The 16,231-nt window shown below is 57.5% G+C and overlaps 2 protein-coding genes and 1 long non-coding RNA gene across 6 annotated transcripts in view; 2 read left to right on the top strand and 1 right to left on the bottom strand.

Moving 5' to 3' along the window:
• Positions 1 to 4,577, top strand: part of HSD17B14 (hydroxysteroid 17-beta dehydrogenase 14) — a 16,877-nt gene extending 12,300 nt beyond the window's left edge. For both annotated transcript variants that reach the window (XM_027619333.2, XM_027619334.2), the window contains exons 7-10: positions 2,288 to 2,392; positions 2,653 to 2,720; positions 2,817 to 2,913; positions 3,016 to 4,577. In XM_027619333.2, the coding sequence (XP_027475134.2) occupies positions 2,288 to 2,392; positions 2,653 to 2,720; positions 2,817 to 2,913; positions 3,016 to 3,189 (444 nt within the window). In that variant the 3' untranslated portion in view covers positions 3,190 to 4,577. The remainder of the gene's footprint in view (positions 1 to 2,287; positions 2,393 to 2,652; positions 2,721 to 2,816; positions 2,914 to 3,015) is intronic.
• Positions 3,626 to 9,980, bottom strand: LOC113936272. Of its 2 annotated transcripts, XR_003524228.1 has the most exons (5): positions 9,956 to 9,980; positions 8,096 to 8,228; positions 6,310 to 6,499; positions 5,306 to 5,415; positions 3,626 to 3,760 (listed from the first exon to the last, which is right to left on the bottom strand). It is a non-coding gene; the product is annotated as an uncharacterized LOC113936272 (long non-coding RNA). The 2 variants fall into 2 exon arrangements; XR_003524229.1 differs by lacking the exon at positions 9,956 to 9,980 and having other exon boundaries at positions 6,310 to 6,436; positions 8,096 to 8,227.
• Positions 5,535 to 16,231, top strand: BCAT2 (branched chain amino acid transaminase 2). Of its 2 annotated transcripts, none has more exons than XM_027619330.2 (11): positions 5,535 to 5,753; positions 10,334 to 10,408; positions 10,733 to 10,936; positions 12,564 to 12,674; positions 12,778 to 12,897; positions 13,036 to 13,199; positions 14,051 to 14,193; positions 14,369 to 14,454; positions 14,678 to 14,818; positions 14,892 to 14,966; positions 15,801 to 16,231. In XM_027619330.2, the coding sequence occupies exons 1-11, from the start codon at positions 5,730 to 5,732 to the stop codon at positions 15,837 to 15,839; spliced, it is 1,182 nt and encodes a 393-aa protein (XP_027475131.1). In that variant the 5' UTR covers positions 5,535 to 5,729; the 3' UTR covers positions 15,840 to 16,231. The 2 variants fall into 2 exon arrangements, with proteins under 2 accessions (XP_027475131.1, XP_027475133.1); XM_027619332.1 differs by lacking the exon at positions 5,535 to 5,753 and adding an exon at positions 8,312 to 8,438.

Raw genomic sequence — 16,231 nt, 5'->3', positions numbered from 1 at the left:
GTCTCCTCACCTGGGAAAAAGAGCTATGGACAGTCCCTTCTTCTGGGTTTGTCCTGAGGATTCACTGATTGATCTGTGTGAAGAGCTGACAGGGACAGGCACATAATAGATAAATTCAGGGGCGCCTGGGTGGCTCAGTCGGTTAAGCATCTGCCTTTCGCTCAGGTCATGATCTCGGGGTCCTGGGATCAAGTCCCGCGTCGGGCTCCCTGCTCAGCGGAGAGTCTGCTTCTCCCTCTGTGCTCTCTCTCTCTCTCTCTCAAATAAATAAATAAAATCTTCAAAACATAGATAAATTCAGGGGACGCCTGGGTGGCTCAGTCGTTAAGCGTCTGCCTTCGGCTCAGGTCATGATCCCAGGGTCCTGGGATCGAGTCCCACATCGGGCTCCTTGCTCAGTGAGGACCCTGCTTCTCCCTCTCCCTCTACTGCTCCCCCTGCTTGTGCTCTCTCTCTCTGACAAATAAATAAACAAAAATCTTTAAAAAAACATAGATAAATTCAATAAATTCATTCATTTAGTCAAAAGATATTTATTGAGCACCTATTACATGACAGACACCTGAATACCAGGGGTGAAACAAAGTAAGAAATTGCAACCATCCCTCATGAGTTTTTGCATTCTGGTGGGAGAGACAGAGGATAAGCAAATAAGTAAAAGAGATATGGTGTGTCAGAAGCAGGTGTTATGTTACAGAGAATGGTCATGGTCATGGTCCCAGGGTCCTGGGATCGAGCCCCGCGTCAGGCTCCCTGCTCCTCCCTCTCCCACTCCCACTGCTGTGTTCTCTCTCTCACTGTCTCTCTCTCTCTCTCTCTCTGTCAAATAAATAAATAAAATGCTTTAAAAAAATCTTTGAAAAAAAAGGAATCAAGGTAGGCAGGTTGCAGTTTTATTTTTTCTTCTTTTTTTTAAGATTTTATTTATTGATTTGACAGAGAGAGAGAGAGAGAGAGACAGTGAGAGAGAGACAGTGAGAGAGAGACAGTGAGAGAGAGCACACAGCAGTGGGAGTGGGAGAGGGAGAAGCAGGCTTCCCGCGGGTCAGGGATCAGGGCCTGAGCCGAAGGCAGACGCTTAACGACTGAGCCACCCAGGCGCCCCTCAAATAAATAAATCTTTAAATAAATAAATAGGACACTCAGGTTTGGCCTCATTGAGAAGGTGACATTTGAACAAGATTTGGAATTGTTGAGGGACTAGGTTTACCTGGGACTGTCCCAGGTTAGTTCTGAAAGTGTTTGGAATGTCCTACGTCCTCAGAAGCGCTTCAGTCCTGGGCAAATCGGAATGGCTGGTCACCCTAGGAGTGAGTCCCATGTGTATCAGAGGAAAAGTACTCCAGACAGAGGGAACCGCAAGTGTAAAGGCCCTGAGGTTGGAACGCGTAGGGTACGTTTGAAGTTATGGTCCTCAGAAAAGGTGGAGGCTGTTTTTGAGGGAGTGGAGAAAGTTTGAAAGAGCTGATGGGGTGACCCAGAGAGGGAGCTAATTTAGATTCCCACTCTGGAAACCACTTAAGGGAACCTGCTTATAGTCATTAATCTTTAACTGCAGGAACAGGTCTTGCCAGGCCAGCTCAGCTGTCAAAGGAAAGCGAGGGGAAGGATAGAATTTGAATTTATTCAAGGTCATGTGTAGTGAAAGAGCTGAGAGACAGAGGAAGGGAGGAGAGAGAGAAAGAAGTAGTTTAGGGACCTCCGGGGAGCCAGAGAGTTGCCGGGGAGAAGCTGGTAAAATGGGTGCATTTCATGAAGGTCTCCCACATCACATTCTGACCACAGAGTTCTCCCTAAAATTCAGAGATACCGTCTTCCCCTCGGGGATAAAAGAGCTTCTGCCCATTTTTGCAAAATATGCAGCCATCTTGCATTTTCCTATCTTGATTTGGACATGAGTTTGAGTAACATATAAAGACCTGGGGTGGGAGAGACAGAGGCCTAGAGAGAGGGGGACTGGGACGGGGTTGGGGGGGCAGGTGGGGAGGGTGGTGGGGGAGGGGGACAGGGACACAAAGGGAGGGAGGGAAAGAGAGAGGTAGTAGAGGAGACAGAGAAAAAAATGCCTTCCAGACATGGAGAGATTCCTTAAGCAGACCCAGAGACCCTGGGGCAAACCAGTGAAGGTGCTCTCTCGAGTTGTAGAATGCTGTCCCTACAAGGCACAGAGATCCATTAGGGAACATACCAGGGCAATGGCCCTTGGCCCAGGCATAAGGATGTGTTTTCAGTGTGGCTGGGGGAACCCAGGGGCTCAGGTGGCTGACTTTGCCTTCTGTCTCCCCAGCTTGCCCTCCCCCACCTGCGGAAGAGCCAGGGGAACGTTATCAACATCTCCAGTCTGGTGGGCGCCATTGGCCAGGTCCAGGCAGTTCCTTATGTGGCCACCAAGGTACCCTACCCCTTCCTTCACTCCCTACCAGGCCTTCCAGGTACCTCAGCCCTGAAGCATGACAACCCGCGGCACGTGTGGTTATGCGCCAAGTGTCTCCCAGGAAACAGAGCCTGGTGCATCCCATGGAGGCCAGCAGGGAAGGCATGACCTCCCCGTTCTGATGCCCCAGCTTGACACCCCCTTGTTGGAAGAGAGAAAAAGAGGGACCTCGTCTTCCCTGGACTGAACTCCCCGCCCCCCCCCATCATCTTCCACAGGGGGCAGTAACAGCCATGACCAAAGCCTTGGCCCTGGATGAGAGTCAATATGGCATCCGGGTCAACTGGTGAGCAGCTCCAAGTGGGCAGAGAAGGCTGGGAGTGAGCCGAAGAGGCCACGTTTAGGGCACACTTCCCTGATCCCCTCTTCTCCCTTCCCCCAGTATTTCCCCAGGAAACATCTGGACCCCACTGTGGGAGGAGCTGACAGCCTCAACGCCTGACCCCACCGCTACAGTCCAAGAGGGCACATTGGCCCAGGTGGGAGTGGGGGCCAGATCGAGGTGGTATGGGAGTGGCTTAGGGCGCGGCAGTCAGACCAGGTGCTTCACTTGGTCTCCTCTTCCCCTGGTCTCTCCCCAGCCCCTGGGCCGCATGGGCCAGCCCGCTGACGTGGGGGCCGCTGCCGTGTTCCTGGCCTCCGAAGCTAACTTCTGCACTGGGATTGAGCTGCTTGTGAGCGGGGGTGCAGAGCTGGGGTATGGGCGCAAGGCCATTCCGGGCACCCCCGTGGAGCTCCCCACCATCCCTTCCTAATTTCCCACATTTCCACTTGGGCCTTCCTGACTAGAACTCCAACCCCAAGCTCAGTCTCCCAGATTGCAGCGTCTACCATCTGCCTCTTAGGTGCAGACCCCAGCTCTAGACATTAACTCCACTTACCAATGTGCCAAACTACCCCGCCAGTTCCCATAAAAGGAGTTTGCAGCCAGGAGGAGGGCGTCACGACATTTATTTTCTGCCCTTGAGTTCTGCCACGCGGGGACCGCGTCCCCGCTCCCAGCCCCACGGGTTCCCACGCGTAGCCTCGACCCAAGGGGCTACAACTCCCGGCAGGCCTTGCAGCAGGCTCCTGGGAAAAGTATTGCCGTTGGCTTCACCCCTGTTAATGCAAAGGCCCGCAGGGGAGAATAAATTAAACCCTATTAGGAGATAATAGTGGAGGTGAAACAAAAGGACCTCCTCGTTATTCTTGGTCCTTAAGGGAAAGGAGATTCGACCTCGCTGGCTGAGGAGTAGGAGGGTAGGTCTCCAGAAGTTCTGTGGGAAGCAGCAGCTAGGGTTGAGAGTCCTGGGTCAGAGGGAGGAGGCGCTGGGATCCGGACTCCTGGGTTTGGGGGAGAAGGAAACATAGGGGGCGTGGACTCCCCAGTTACGGAAGGGCGGACCCTGGATTCCCCCAGGGGCGCGGGGCCCAGTTTGGGTTGAATCTCCTCAGTGAGGGGGTGGGCCTGCATGACTGCTGCGGATTGGCCGCCGCGGGGGTGTGTGCGGCAATCGCTGATTGGCTGAAGCGGGGAGGGCGCGGTCGTGGCCGCCACGCCCCTCGGGCCCTAGGCCAGGCTGTGGGAGAGGACTGGGGTGTAGGAAGCAAAACTGGATGATACTCTGAGGGGGGAGGGCTGGGATTTTGCCGAGGCCTGTGGCTGTTAGGGCTGGGCGACAGTCACCCGGGGACAGAATTCGGGGGCAAAATATCCCAGAGTAGAATTGTGGAGGCGCGGTGGCCCAGGAATCGGAGTTTGAAGACTCGACAGGAAAAAGATTTTGGTCCTTGTAATCCGGATGCAGGAGTTGGGGGAACTCTGACCACAGGAGGTTTTGGGGCCACAGTGACCAAGGAGTTCGGTATAGGGGGCACTAATGCAGGTTTGAATTGCTAGGCATTAGAGGGATCCTGATGAGCTGTAATTAGCTAACTCTGCCCCTGGGGGTCCTGTAGTTGGGGAGACACTCACAAGGGGGCATAACCAGGTAACCTTTCCCTAGGGCCTCTAGGGGCTGTTCTTAGAGGCTCACTCATGCGTTGGTGGATTAAAATTTTTTTGGGCCTCACTGATGAGACCGGAACCATGTGTGTTGTATCTTTTTATTTTTATTTTTAAGATTTTACTTATTTGACAGAGAGAGAACCCAAGTAGGCAGAGAGGCAGGCAGGGGGAGAGGGAGAAGCAGGCTCCCGGCGGGACTCGATCCCAGGATCCCGGGATCATGACCTGAGACCTGAGCTGAAGGCAGATGCTTAACTGACTCAGCCATCCAGGCGCCCTGTTGTATATATTTTTTTAAATTATATTTATTTATTTGAGAGAGAGAGAGTGCAAGTGGGGGCGGGGAGCGGAGGGAGAGAGACAGGCGGACTCTGAGCTGAGCGCAGAGCCAGGCGAGGGTCTCGATCTCTCGACCTTGAGAGCATGACCTGAGCTGAAATAAGGAGCTGGAGGCTTAACCGATTGAGCCACCCAGGCACCCCTATTTATTTCAGATATTTATTTATTCTAGGGAGAGAGTGTGCATATGCGAGCTAGGAAGAGGGGCAGAGGGGGAGGGAGAGGCGGAGAATCCCAAGCTGACTCTGCGCTGTGTGGGACTCAATCTCAGGACCCTGAGATCATGACCTGAGTGGAAACTAAGAGTCTGACGCCTAACGGACTGAGCCACCCAGCTGCCCCACGTGTGTTGTATCTCTTAAAAAGTTACAACGAATACACATACATTTTCTCCTTGGAAAGAAAAACTATATTCAAACAGGGGTTGGCTGCAACTCCTTCATCCATCCCTACCTGCTACCCTCTTCAGAGGCCTTTTTCCAAAGTCCTTTCCCTTTTCATTTACATGATACACGCACCCACTGACACTTGAGGACACTTACAGCGAGTGCTTTGCCTTATCACCAAGGGATGGAGACATGCGGAGGTTCCTGTTCCTGGCCTTTCAGTTCTTACCTCGGGCTGCTTATCCTCGTTAGCGTCGTGACAGTACCTATTAAAATGCATTTTAAAAAAAAAACTTCATGCACTGTGTTGCGCAGCAATTGTGTGGCTGGAACGGAATCTGGGTGGGGGTTGGGAGGAGGGTGCATGACCACGTACTCCCCTAGCCCCGCGGATTCCAGAGCATGCGCTCTCTAGCAGGGCCCAGCTCCCCGCAGGCGCCCTATAATTGGGGCGGCCCGACCCACCTTGGGGCGTAGGGCAAGCCGCCCGCCCGCGGGAGGGGGCGTGAGCGGGGCGGGGCCGGAACGTCTTTCTCCCGCTCCGGAGCCGGGGCGGGCACAGTTACCCGCCGCACCGACCATGGCCGCAGCCGCGCTGGGGCAGGTGGGTTCGCGGCCCCAGGCGGGGGAAACGGGAGAAGGGGTGGGGAGGCGGGGGAGGCCCGCTTCCGGGTGGATCACTACTCCCGGCCCCGTCCGGCTTCGCGCCCCCGGCGCTCGGGTTCCGCTGCGGGGCGCCGAGAGGGAGGGGGGCCCCTTGGAGAGGAGCTCGAGGCTTTAAGGGCGAGGGAGGTGGAGGGAGGTGGTTGGTGGGACGGGGCCGACAGCGGGAGGTACGAGGGAAACATGGAGGAGGGTACAGTTAATGGGACAGGCGCAGGGCTGCGTGGGGGGGGGGGCGCGGTTAAGGAAGGGATAACAGCCAGCCTGTGGGGGCGCCGGGATAAGACACCCCGAACTTCTAGGGGTGCGGGTAGGACGAAGGCACAGATCTCAGGTCTGGACTGGGAATTGGACCCAAGGCCCCGTTTTCTTGGAACTAAAAGTTAGGATGTGTGTGGACTGTCCCTGCAAGCTCTTCTCCGAAGCTGCGCATCAGGGTGGGAAAGGGAGCCAGCTTCCGACTGTCACAGAGACAGATCCTCCCGGTCCATTCTTACCCAGAAGCGGACGACCAGCAGAGTTTTGGAGAGCGGGATTTTACAGCACAGAGTTTCTCAGCGAGGAAAGAAACGCTAACAGCTCACAGAAGGGATCTTTACAGCCGTGCACAGAGGCAGCTTCGCCCTGGGAGAAGTGTTGTTCCCGTCCAGTTCTGCCCCTGACCCCGTCTGGGACTCCTACCCCAGCCTGATGGAGGGCAGGGCACACTGTTACTGTTCCGAGTCTGGGGTGACTGACGCTGGGCTATGACTGGGACCATCCAGGCTCTGATGGTGCCACTTCTGGGCTGTGGTGGGAGAGTCCCGGGCAGTGGCAGGGACAGTTTGGGGTTGTGATGGTGGAGAGTCTCGAGCTGCCATCGAGCAGTCTTGGTCTGCGATGGGAGAGTCCTGGGCTATCATGGGACAGTCCTACATGTGATGGGATCGGTCCTGGGCCACAACGAGGACAATTTGGGGCTTTGACTGGGACCCTTTGGGCCTGTGATAGGGACAGCCCCTGGCTGAGACAAAGGACAGCAGCACTGCATTACAAGGGGGACCCTTCCTGGGCTGTGATGGGGGGGGCAGTCCTGAAGCATGAAGGACGGTGCTGAACTATGACAAAGACAGTCCTGGGCTTTGATGGTGACGTTCCAGGGCTGTGCTGAGAGAATGGTCCTGGACTGTGCTGGGGACAGTCCTGGGCTGTAATGAGACACGGGGGAGCCTCCATCACATTGCAGAGCCCTGCTCTGTGCCCCTGCCCCCCAACTCTTCCTTGTTTCTTAATTCAGCCCCAATCTTTTCACACTCCTTGTCCCAATCCCTATGGCTTGGGGTGTCAGATAGCGGAGCACTTTCCCTGAGCTGAGGGGAGACCCCGCCACCCCCGCCCCTACAGAAATGTCCTTGAGGGATGAAAGCAGCTTCTCTCAGGGCAAGAGGGTCTTGATGGCCAGTGCTGATGTACAACCTGGACACTGCCCTGCTCCTTCTCTCTGCCCAATTGCCCTGTGTGTTTTTCTGCCTCTCCCTTCTCTCTCTCTTGGATGTACTCTGTCTCTAAGCATCTCTGAGAAGTTTGTCTCCAGGTGTTGGCATCGCTGTCTTTCTGTCTTTCCTCATTTCTCTGGTCTCGTTTCACTTTGCGCTGTCACCTGAAATCTGGTCATTGTTTACTTTTTCCTCCTTCAGCCTCTCCGTATCTCACCCTTGGCATTTTTCTAGATTTCTCCAGACTTCACTTCGACTGAGTTTGCCTCCCTATCTGTCTCTCATATCAGTCTCTTTATGATCATATCTATTTTGGCATCTTATGTTCTTGATTTCTGTTCTCAGTTTGGTTTCCATTTCTGTTTTTTTTTTTTTAAGATTTTATTTTTAAGTAATCTCTCCACCCAGCGCAGGGCTCGAACTCAGGACCCCGAGATCAAGAGTCACCTGCTCTTCCGACTGAGCCAGCCAGGCACCCCCTCGGTTTTGTTTTCTGTGTCTCTTTGTTTTCTCATTCTTGCTTTTCCCTCTCTTTTATTTTTCCTCCCATTCTGGCTCCTCCTGAGCTCTGCTGTCCTGCCCAGATACTGGCTGTCTCTGCCCTGGGTGTCTTAATCTCCAGGCTGTGGGTTTCCTGTTCCCTCCTGGACAGAAGCACAGCCACAAGACTTGGGTGGGCTACACAGCGCCACCTAGAGGCCATGCCGTGGACCCACATTCTGATCCGCCCAGAAGCCCTTGGGCCCCACACTATCCGAAACCACTCCTCAGACTTCACGCTCCGCAGCCCCATCTCCCCATGACTCACCTACTGACCAGTGACTGCTGCCACTCATGTTCGTTCTCACTGGTTGGTATCCGCCCACCCAGCTCACAGGGCAGGAGCAGGCTAGGCTGTTCCGTCTGCACCAACCTCATGACCCAGCTGCTTTCCTGCCAGGCTGGGAAAGAGGCATTATGAGGTCAAAGAATACTGGGGAGAGGCCACCCTGATGGACACAGACCGATTTGCTCTCCTTCGTTTGTCTCAGGCAGGCCACAGATGTTTATCTGAGCAGGGTCTCTGTTGATGACTAGGATCACCCCTCAGGTCCATGTGGCTGCCTCTCAGCCCTGGGATGTGAAGGGAATTGGAATCACTGGTGTCCAAGGTATGGGTTGGGAGCTCAAGTAATCTGAGCCCAGTTGGTCTGAAATCCTAGAAGAATAAGGACTTGGACTCCTGGATATGAGAGAGAATGGGCTGGGGGCCTGGACTTGGGGGTTTGAGGGAGGGGGTGCTGGGGGCCTGGATTCCTGGATCTGAGGGAGGAGTGAGCCGGGGGGGTGGTTAGACTCCTGGGTCTGGAGGAGAAGGAGGCCAGAGGTCTGGACTCCAGGCTGTGAGGGGGGAGGGGGCTGGGGGCTGGACTCCTGGGCCTGAGGCAGGAGGGGCTAGGGTCTTGGACTCCAGGGTCTGAGGGAGGGAGGGGGCTGGGGTCCTGGACTCCAGGGTCTGAGGGAGGAGGGGGCTGGGGGCAGGACTCCTGGGCCTGAGGCAGGAGGGGGCTGGGGTCTTGGACTCCAGGGTCTGAGGGAGGAGGGGGTGGGGGGCTTGGACTCCTGGGTCTGAGGGAGGGAGGGGGCTGGGGTCTTGGACTCCAGGGTCTGAGGGAGGGAGGGGGCTGGGGTCCTGGACTCCAGGGTCTGAGGGAGGGAGGGGACTGGGGTCCTGGACTCCAGGGTCTGAGGGAGGAGGAGGGGCTGGGGTCCTGGACTCCAGGGTCTGAGGGAGGAGGGGGCTAGGGTCCTGGGCTCCTGGGTCTGAGGGAGGAGGGGGCTAGGGTCCTGGACTCCCGGGTCTGAGGGAGGAGGGGGCTGGGGGTCTGGACTCCCGGGTCTGAGGGAGGAGGGGGCTGGGGGTCTGGACTCCCGGGTCTGAGGGAGGAGGGGGCTGGGGGTCTGTACTCCTGGGTCTGAGGGAGGAGGGGGCTGGGGGTCTGGACTCCTGGGTCTGAGGGAGGAGGGGGCTGGGGGTCTGGACTCCTGGGTATGAGGGAGGAGGGGGCTGGGGGTCTGGACTCCTGGGTCTGAGGGAGGAGGGGGCTGGGGGTCTGGACTCCTGGGTCTGAGGGAGGAGGGGGCTGGGGGTCTGAACTCTTGGATCTGAGGGAGGAGGGGCTGGGGACTGGGTCTCCTGGGTCTGAGGGACAAGTGGGCTGGGGCCTTAGACTCCTGGGTCTGGAGGAGGAGGAGGCCAGAGGTCTGGACTCCAGGGTCTGAGGGAGGGAGGGGGCTGGGGCCCTGGACTCCTGGGTCTGGGTGGGAAGGAGCTGGCGGTCCGGACTCCTAGGTCTGAGGGAGGAGGGGGACAGGCCCCAGCTTCTGGGTTCTGGGGAAGTATGGCCTCTAGGTTCCTCACTTTTCTAATTCTTTTTTTTTTTAAAGATTTTATTTAGTCATTTGACAGAGAGAGAGACACAGCAAGAGAGGGAACACAAGCAGGGGGAGTGGGAGAGGGAGAAGCAGGCTTCCCGCCGAGCAGGGAGCCCGATGCGGGGCTCAATCCCAGGACCCCGGGATCATGACCTGAGCTGAAGGCAGACGCTTAATGACTGAGCCCCCCAGGCGCCCCTCACTTTTCTAATTCTTACCAGGATTTGGGTCCCCCAGGGAGGCCTTCACTTACCTGTGCACTTTGCCTCGCAGTCTTCTGTCTGAGCTGATCTCAGGGCTGGGGCCAAAGTTCCCAGAGGTGGGAGGTGCCTGTGTTTGACTTTGCCCTGGCATGGAGGGGATAGGAGCTGATTCAGCCCTTTCTAGGGATTGTCCTTGTGAGGACAGGGAGGGGACTTGGCCTCCTTCAGGATTCTCTCCCACTAGGTGCTGCCTGACAGGGGAGCCGACTTGTCCAGGGCCACATGGTCCGTCTAGAAGGCACTGGGCCTGGGACAGATCAGGCCAGAGGGACGTTCCAAGTGCGTAGTGGCAAAGCAGGCACCAGAGTCCCTGCTCTCTCTACTTTTCCTGGCCTCACCACCTTTCTTACTTCTGTCCCCACCCCCAGATTTGGGCCCGAAAACTCCTCCCTGTCTCTTGGCTTCTGTGTGGCCCCAGAAGATATGCCTCATCCAACTTCAAGGTGAATGGAGGGGAATGTACTGTGGGATCTCAAAGAGGGGCTGGGGACCAGGACTCTTAGGTTTGAGGAAGGGGCTGGCAGCTGGATTTGGGCATCTCCAAAAGGGTCCAGGGTCCAAAGGTGAAGGTGGTTGGCAATGGGGTCCTAATAGTCGGCCATAAGGCTGTGAGAGAGATTTGATACTGCATGTCCCATAAGCCTCTGGGGCTACAGTTCTCTCTTCTCTTTGGGTCTTAGCCCCAGAGGCTCATGGGAGTTGTAGTTTTTTTCAGTTTGAGGTTGCAACCAGATTTCAGGATACCCGGGTCCCCTGTCTTTTCTCAGGCTGCAGACCTGCAGCTGGAACTGACGCAGGAGCCTCATCAGAAGCCAGACCCCAGCAAGCCCCTGGTGTTTGGGAAGATATTCACTGACCACATGCTGATGGTGGAATGGAAGGAGGAGAAGGGCTGGAGCCAGCCCCGTATCCAGCCCTTCCAGAACCTCACGCTGCACCCCGCCTGCTCTGGCCTCCACTACTCGATGCAGGCATGGCCGCCAACCTCTCTCCCTGTCTCTCTGCATCGCTTCCCTCTTGCCCTGTCGCTTGCGGGGTCCACCGCCCGGGGCTTGCTCTTGTCTCTTTCTTCTTGCTCAAGATGTGTTCTCTGAGGTCTCGTGTTCCAGGCCCCATGCTGGCTGATGCCGGGATCCCCAACAAGAACAGACCCCGTTCTTCTACTCGAAAACCCCACGTTTTGGTTACAGCCCCGTGCGGTCATGCTCTGAAGGAGGCACCTGAGGCTTCTAGGAGTCAGGAGAGGCACCAATCCAACCTCTAACTTGAAAGGAAGTAGGGTCCCGTCTGGCAGAGGAAGCTTAGCGTGTTAGCAGGAGACAGAGCAACCACGGGACAAAGGAGAGCCCGGCGTATCGGGGGAACTGGGGGGTTGGAACATAGCAGAGGAGGCTGAGGATGTCCATCAGGGCTGCAGAGGGGCTGAGGGGCTGGCACCTTGTCAAGGGCACTGGGAGCCTGGAACGCTCTGAGCAGGCATGGAGCAGGGTCAGTTCTGGGTGTAGTGAGACCCCCTCAGGCCAGATAGAAGATGAGCTGGAGGCCAGGAGGCCTGAGCTGGGCCGGGAGGCTGGACAAGAGCAGGGAAGGGAGGGCCCGAATGTGGTGCCCAGAGGTTTGGCCAGGTGACCAGGTAGGCCAGGGTGCTGTCCCCCTGTTGGGGACCCAGCAGGAGACTGGCTTTGCAGGACTCGGTGAGGGGCCTTTAAGGAAGATATCCAGGAGGCATCCAGGTTATGACTTAAAGCTATGACTGAGAGCAGAGTCTTCCTGAGGAAGCTTCAGTGGTGACAAGAATTTGGATGAACATATTTTATCCCTAGTAACCGGTTTGCAGTGTCAGCCTCAGGAGACTGAGATAAGAGGGGCCAGATCCTGTGAGGCCTCGAAGGCCAAGGTCAACAACCAGCTGGGGGTGCGGATCAACTTTGTGTTGTTTTTGTTGTCGTTGTTGTTTTGTACTTTAACAAATGTTTTGGGGGCGCCTGGCTGGCTCAGGCAGTCGAGCACGTGACTCTTGATCTCAGGGTCATCAGCTGGAGCCCCACGTAGGGTGTAGAGATTTTTTTTAAGTTTTTATTATGGGAAATTTCAAACATAAAAATAGAATAATATATAAGGCCCCCGCCGACCACCCTGCTTCATCAGCTAGCACCTGTGGGTCACCCTCTCGTTTCGTTTGGACTCCCATTGTCGTGCCCCCTTCCTGCAAGATTTTGAAGCAAATCCTGGGCTATGCAGTATTTCATCCACAGCGAGTTCAGTGCTTCTCAAGAACGCAAGGAGTCTTTAAAAACAGAACTTGGATGCCATCACTGTTCCTGAGAAATCGGACCAGTAACATGGAAGGGGTTTAAGCAGGGCGATCTCTCGGCACCTCCGGCTGTGGGTGTCCAGCTGTTTCTGGGCTCTCTCTGTCTGTCTCTCTTGTCCCCCTTCCCTTCCTCTCTGCGCTCAGTGTGTTGGTCTCTCGGCTCTGTCTCTGCATCTGTGTCTGAATCCTTGTGTATCAGGCGCTGTGTTGGGATCTCCCGATGTGTCTCGCGGCTTCCCCACGGTGGTCTCTGAGCTCAGTGACCCACCCACCTGTCCCTGCAGCTCTTCGAGGGCATGAAGGCGTTCAAAGGCAGCGACCAGCGTGTGCGCCTCTTCCGACCCTGGCTCAACATGGACCGGATGCTGCGCTCAGCCCTGCGCCTCTGCCTGCCGGTGAGGGGCCCTGGCCGGCCCCGGGGGGAGGGGGGAAGCAGGGTGTGGGGTGGGGTGAGGACAGCAGGGAGGCGGGCGGCTGACTCGTGGGAATCCTGCCCAGAGTTTTGACAAGGTCGAGTTGCTCGAGTGTATCCGCCGGCTGGTGGAAGTGGACAAGGACTGGGTCCCTGAGGGCAACAACACCAGCCTCTACGTCCGGCCTGTGCTCATCGGGAATGAGGTGGGCCTGACTCCCTAACTCGGGAGGTGGGGGGGTGGGTGGAGGTCAGGGTGGGCGTGGGGACTCCAGGGGAGAGGGAGGGGGAGGGGCTGGGGGCCTGGACTCCTGGGTCCCTGATGCCCCCTCTGCCCACCGCAGCCCTCACTAGGCGTCTCCCATTCCTCGCAAGCACTCCTGTTTGTCATTCTCTGCCCCGTGGGTGCATACTTCCCTGGAGACGCCGTGGACCCCGTCTCCCTCCTGGCCGACCCAGCCTTCATCCGGGCCTGGATGGGTGGGGTTGGTGACTACAAGCTGGGGGGGTAAGTAGTCTCTCCAGCAGTCCCTCCCCCAACCCTACATGTCCGGGACGCTGGATGTCCGAGACACTGGCTGTCGTGCTTTGGGTGTGGATTTGTGTCTTCAGATGTCAGTTGTCCTTCCCGTCTCGTTTCACATGACTGGGAACAGCTCTGCTTGCCCATGATGTTGTTGGCACTGTTGGGGGCGGGGTGCTTAAGGAGAGAGGGTCTGTGCCAAGCGCTATGGACACATCGGCTCAGAATCTGGAAGGGGTAAGGAGAAAGTCAGTGGAGAAACCTGGATTGGCCTCCGGAGAAGCCTCCAGAAATTAAGTTTATCCTTAGCTCATTGGTCTCTCCCCCAGGTAGCCTTCCCTGAATGCCCAGGCTCGGCCAGCGCTCCCCCCCCCCACCCCCATGCGCAGCTCTCATAGTCCCCTGGGCCTCCAGTGATCACCGTGCTCTGTGTTGGCTTCCTGTGTTAATCTGTCGCCAGGGACCTCGGCTGAGCAGGGCAGGGAGGGTTCCCCCCCCCGAGGTGATCCAGGCAGAAGGTGGGGTGACGGTGTGTTGGGATAGCAAGTGTGACCCCAGCTGGGAGCTTCATTCGGGTCCCTTCCACACACTTACCTTGTGAGGTGTCCCGAGGGCCAGGCCCTGGGCCAGGCGAAGCTGGGGATGCAGAAGAATCAGGTCCAGGCCCTGCCTTCCAGGGGCCCCCAGGCTAGTGGGAGCCCCAGGATCCAGAACAGCCGGCACTGTGATGGCAATGGCAATGGCCGGGGCATTGCTCACCGAGGAGACAGTGAGCCCTCAGGTGTGTCTGAGGAAGGAGCCGGTTTGCCGGTCAACCATGCTTGTCTCTCTGCCAGAAATTACGGGCCCACCGTGTTGGTGCAGCAGGAGGCGAAAAAGAGGGGCTGTGAGCAGGTGCTCTGGCTCTATGGGCCTGACCAGCAGCTCACCGAGGTGGGCACCATGAACATCTTCATCTACTGGACCCACGAGGACGGGGGTGAGCCCTCCCATGACACCCACCCACCCCTGCCCCCTGGGGAAGCGGGTCTATCCTAAGTCCTAGCCAACTGCGGGCTTCACAGATGGGGGGGGGTTTGGGGTGGCTTCGGAAGAAGATGGGAGGGTGTGCCTGAGGGCGTGAGGTAACCCCCCAGCCTTTATACTTGCCCCAGTGCTGGAACTGGTGACCCCCTCGCTGGACGGTGTCATCCTGCCTGGAGTGGTCAGACAGAGCCTGCTGGACCTGGCTAGGACCTGGGTGAGGGCGCCGTGACTGTGGGTGGCTGGGGTGATGGGGTACTGCTATGTTGGGGGGCCAGAACCTCAGGGGGCTCTGGGTGGGGGGCTGGGGCACACTAGCACGTCTCTGCCCCTTCTCTCTGGGTGGCTGTCTCCTCGGTGTCTGTCCCCATTCTCAGGGAGGGAGAGGCAGGGCTGTGCTGCGAGGGCCGCTGCGGGCTCACACGTGTATCGCTCGGCAGGGTGAGTTCCGGGTAGCGGAGCGGAAGATCACCATGAAGGAGTTGTTGCGGGCGCTGGAGGAGGGGCGGGTCCGGGAAGTCTTTGGCTCAGGCACCGCTTGCCAGGTCTGCCCTGTGCACCAAATCCTATACCAAGGCAAGGTGAGATGGGGCTGCCATTGGAGACGGGAGGGAAGAAGGGGGTTCCTGGTCCTCACGGCACTGTCTTCTCCAGCACTTGCACATTCCCACCATGGAAAACGGGCCTGAGCTTATCCTCCGCTTCCTGAAGGAGCTGAAGGCGATCCAGGTGAGGTGCACTGGCCGGGAAGTGGGCTGGATGTTTGTTCGCCGGGGAAGTTCACGTCCCAGGAGCCCCTGGACTGGGAGCCCTCCTGCCCTGCAGCCCCAAGAGCCAATCATGGCCCTTGCCGTGGGCCTTCGGGCCCCAGACTGAGTCACTCTCCTTTCCTGGGAGCCCCTACACGCTGACGAGGAAGCCCCTTCCCTCCCCCTCTGGGGCTCCTGCGTCTCCTTGCAGTGGGGACCCCTTCCCAGGGGCCCGTAGGACTTGGGGCCAGAAGCCCTCCGCGGAGCCCCTGGCGCCCCGGGCTCTCCCTTTGGCCTGAGAAATCTTCCACAAGCCCCGGAATCCTGGTCCGCCTGTGTGGCCCAGGAATATTTCCTCTCATAAGCTCCTGGAGGTGTTTCCATTTATCTCGGCCGAGTTCTCTTTCCTGAGAACCTCTGGGCTCCTTTCCCGGCACTCGACCTAGAACTGCCTTTCCTGTGAGCTTCTCTAAGGTCCGGTGCGGTGCACCAGGACCTAGAACAACACCTCTCCCTACTCTCCGGGCCATCTCAGCCAAAAACGATCCCCCTCGCCACCGCCGCCACCACCACCACCACCAAAAACCCTTCCAGGCCTTCCAGTGACCCTTTGCAGAACTCCATCTCCCTTCAGCCTCTGCGCCCACTCGGCCACGGTTCCCCTGCGGTTATTGGCCGGCTTCCGGGAAGTGGACTACATTTCCCGTGAGGACCTGGGGCGCACATCCACAACCAGTTAGCCTGCGGCGTCCCCGGGCTTGCTGGGAGTTGCAGTGTGGCTTTCGTCTCACACCTCGGCTCTGTTGTCCCGCAGTACGGAGCAAGACCTCACGAGTGGATGCTCCCAGTGTGACACTAAAGACTCGGCCCTCCCTCTCCTCGGACCCACCCATCCACGGCATCTAGTCCTCGCCGGACCCTCGCCTCCCTACCTATGACTCACCTGAAGTGCAATATGAAATAAAAGGCCGGGGGCGGCCGGGACGCCTGGGTCTCTGGCGCCCCCACGTGGTCTCTACACTCCCAAAGCCATAAGGGCCGGACCCAGGCGTCCGGGCCCCCAGCCCCGCCTCTAAGACCTTGGGGGATCTGGGCTCCCCGCTGCTCCGTGTTGTGGGGTCAAAGATACACTTTGGCCCTGACTCCGCATCTCTCCGTTCTCAGGCCGGATCTCCCCGTGCTGCTGTTGATTTTTTTTTTTGTTTTCTCTCGCTGCAATTTTGAAATAAATGCCAAAGAACAAGC

This window comes from Zalophus californianus, chromosome 17 (genome assembly GCF_009762305.2).
Source record: "Zalophus californianus isolate mZalCal1 chromosome 17, mZalCal1.pri.v2, whole genome shotgun sequence".
In the NCBI taxonomy this organism is placed as follows: domain Eukaryota; kingdom Metazoa; phylum Chordata; class Mammalia; order Carnivora; family Otariidae; genus Zalophus; species Zalophus californianus.
Note: the sequence above shows the minus strand (reverse complement) of the source record. Positions and strands in the feature narration are given on the sequence as shown.

Excerpts from the sequence above, each read along its gene's own strand:
- BCAT2 (XM_027619330.2), top strand. The coding sequence starts at position 5,730 with ATGGCCGCAGCCGCGCTGGGGCAG. Across the intron at positions 10,937-12,563 it reads GCCTCCACTACTCGATGCAG|CTCTTCGAGGGCATGAAGGC; the intron begins GCATGGCCGCCA and ends CTGTCCCTGCAG. Across the intron at positions 12,675-12,777 it reads CCCTGCGCCTCTGCCTGCCG|AGTTTTGACAAGGTCGAGTT; the intron begins GTGAGGGGCCCT and ends AATCCTGCCCAG.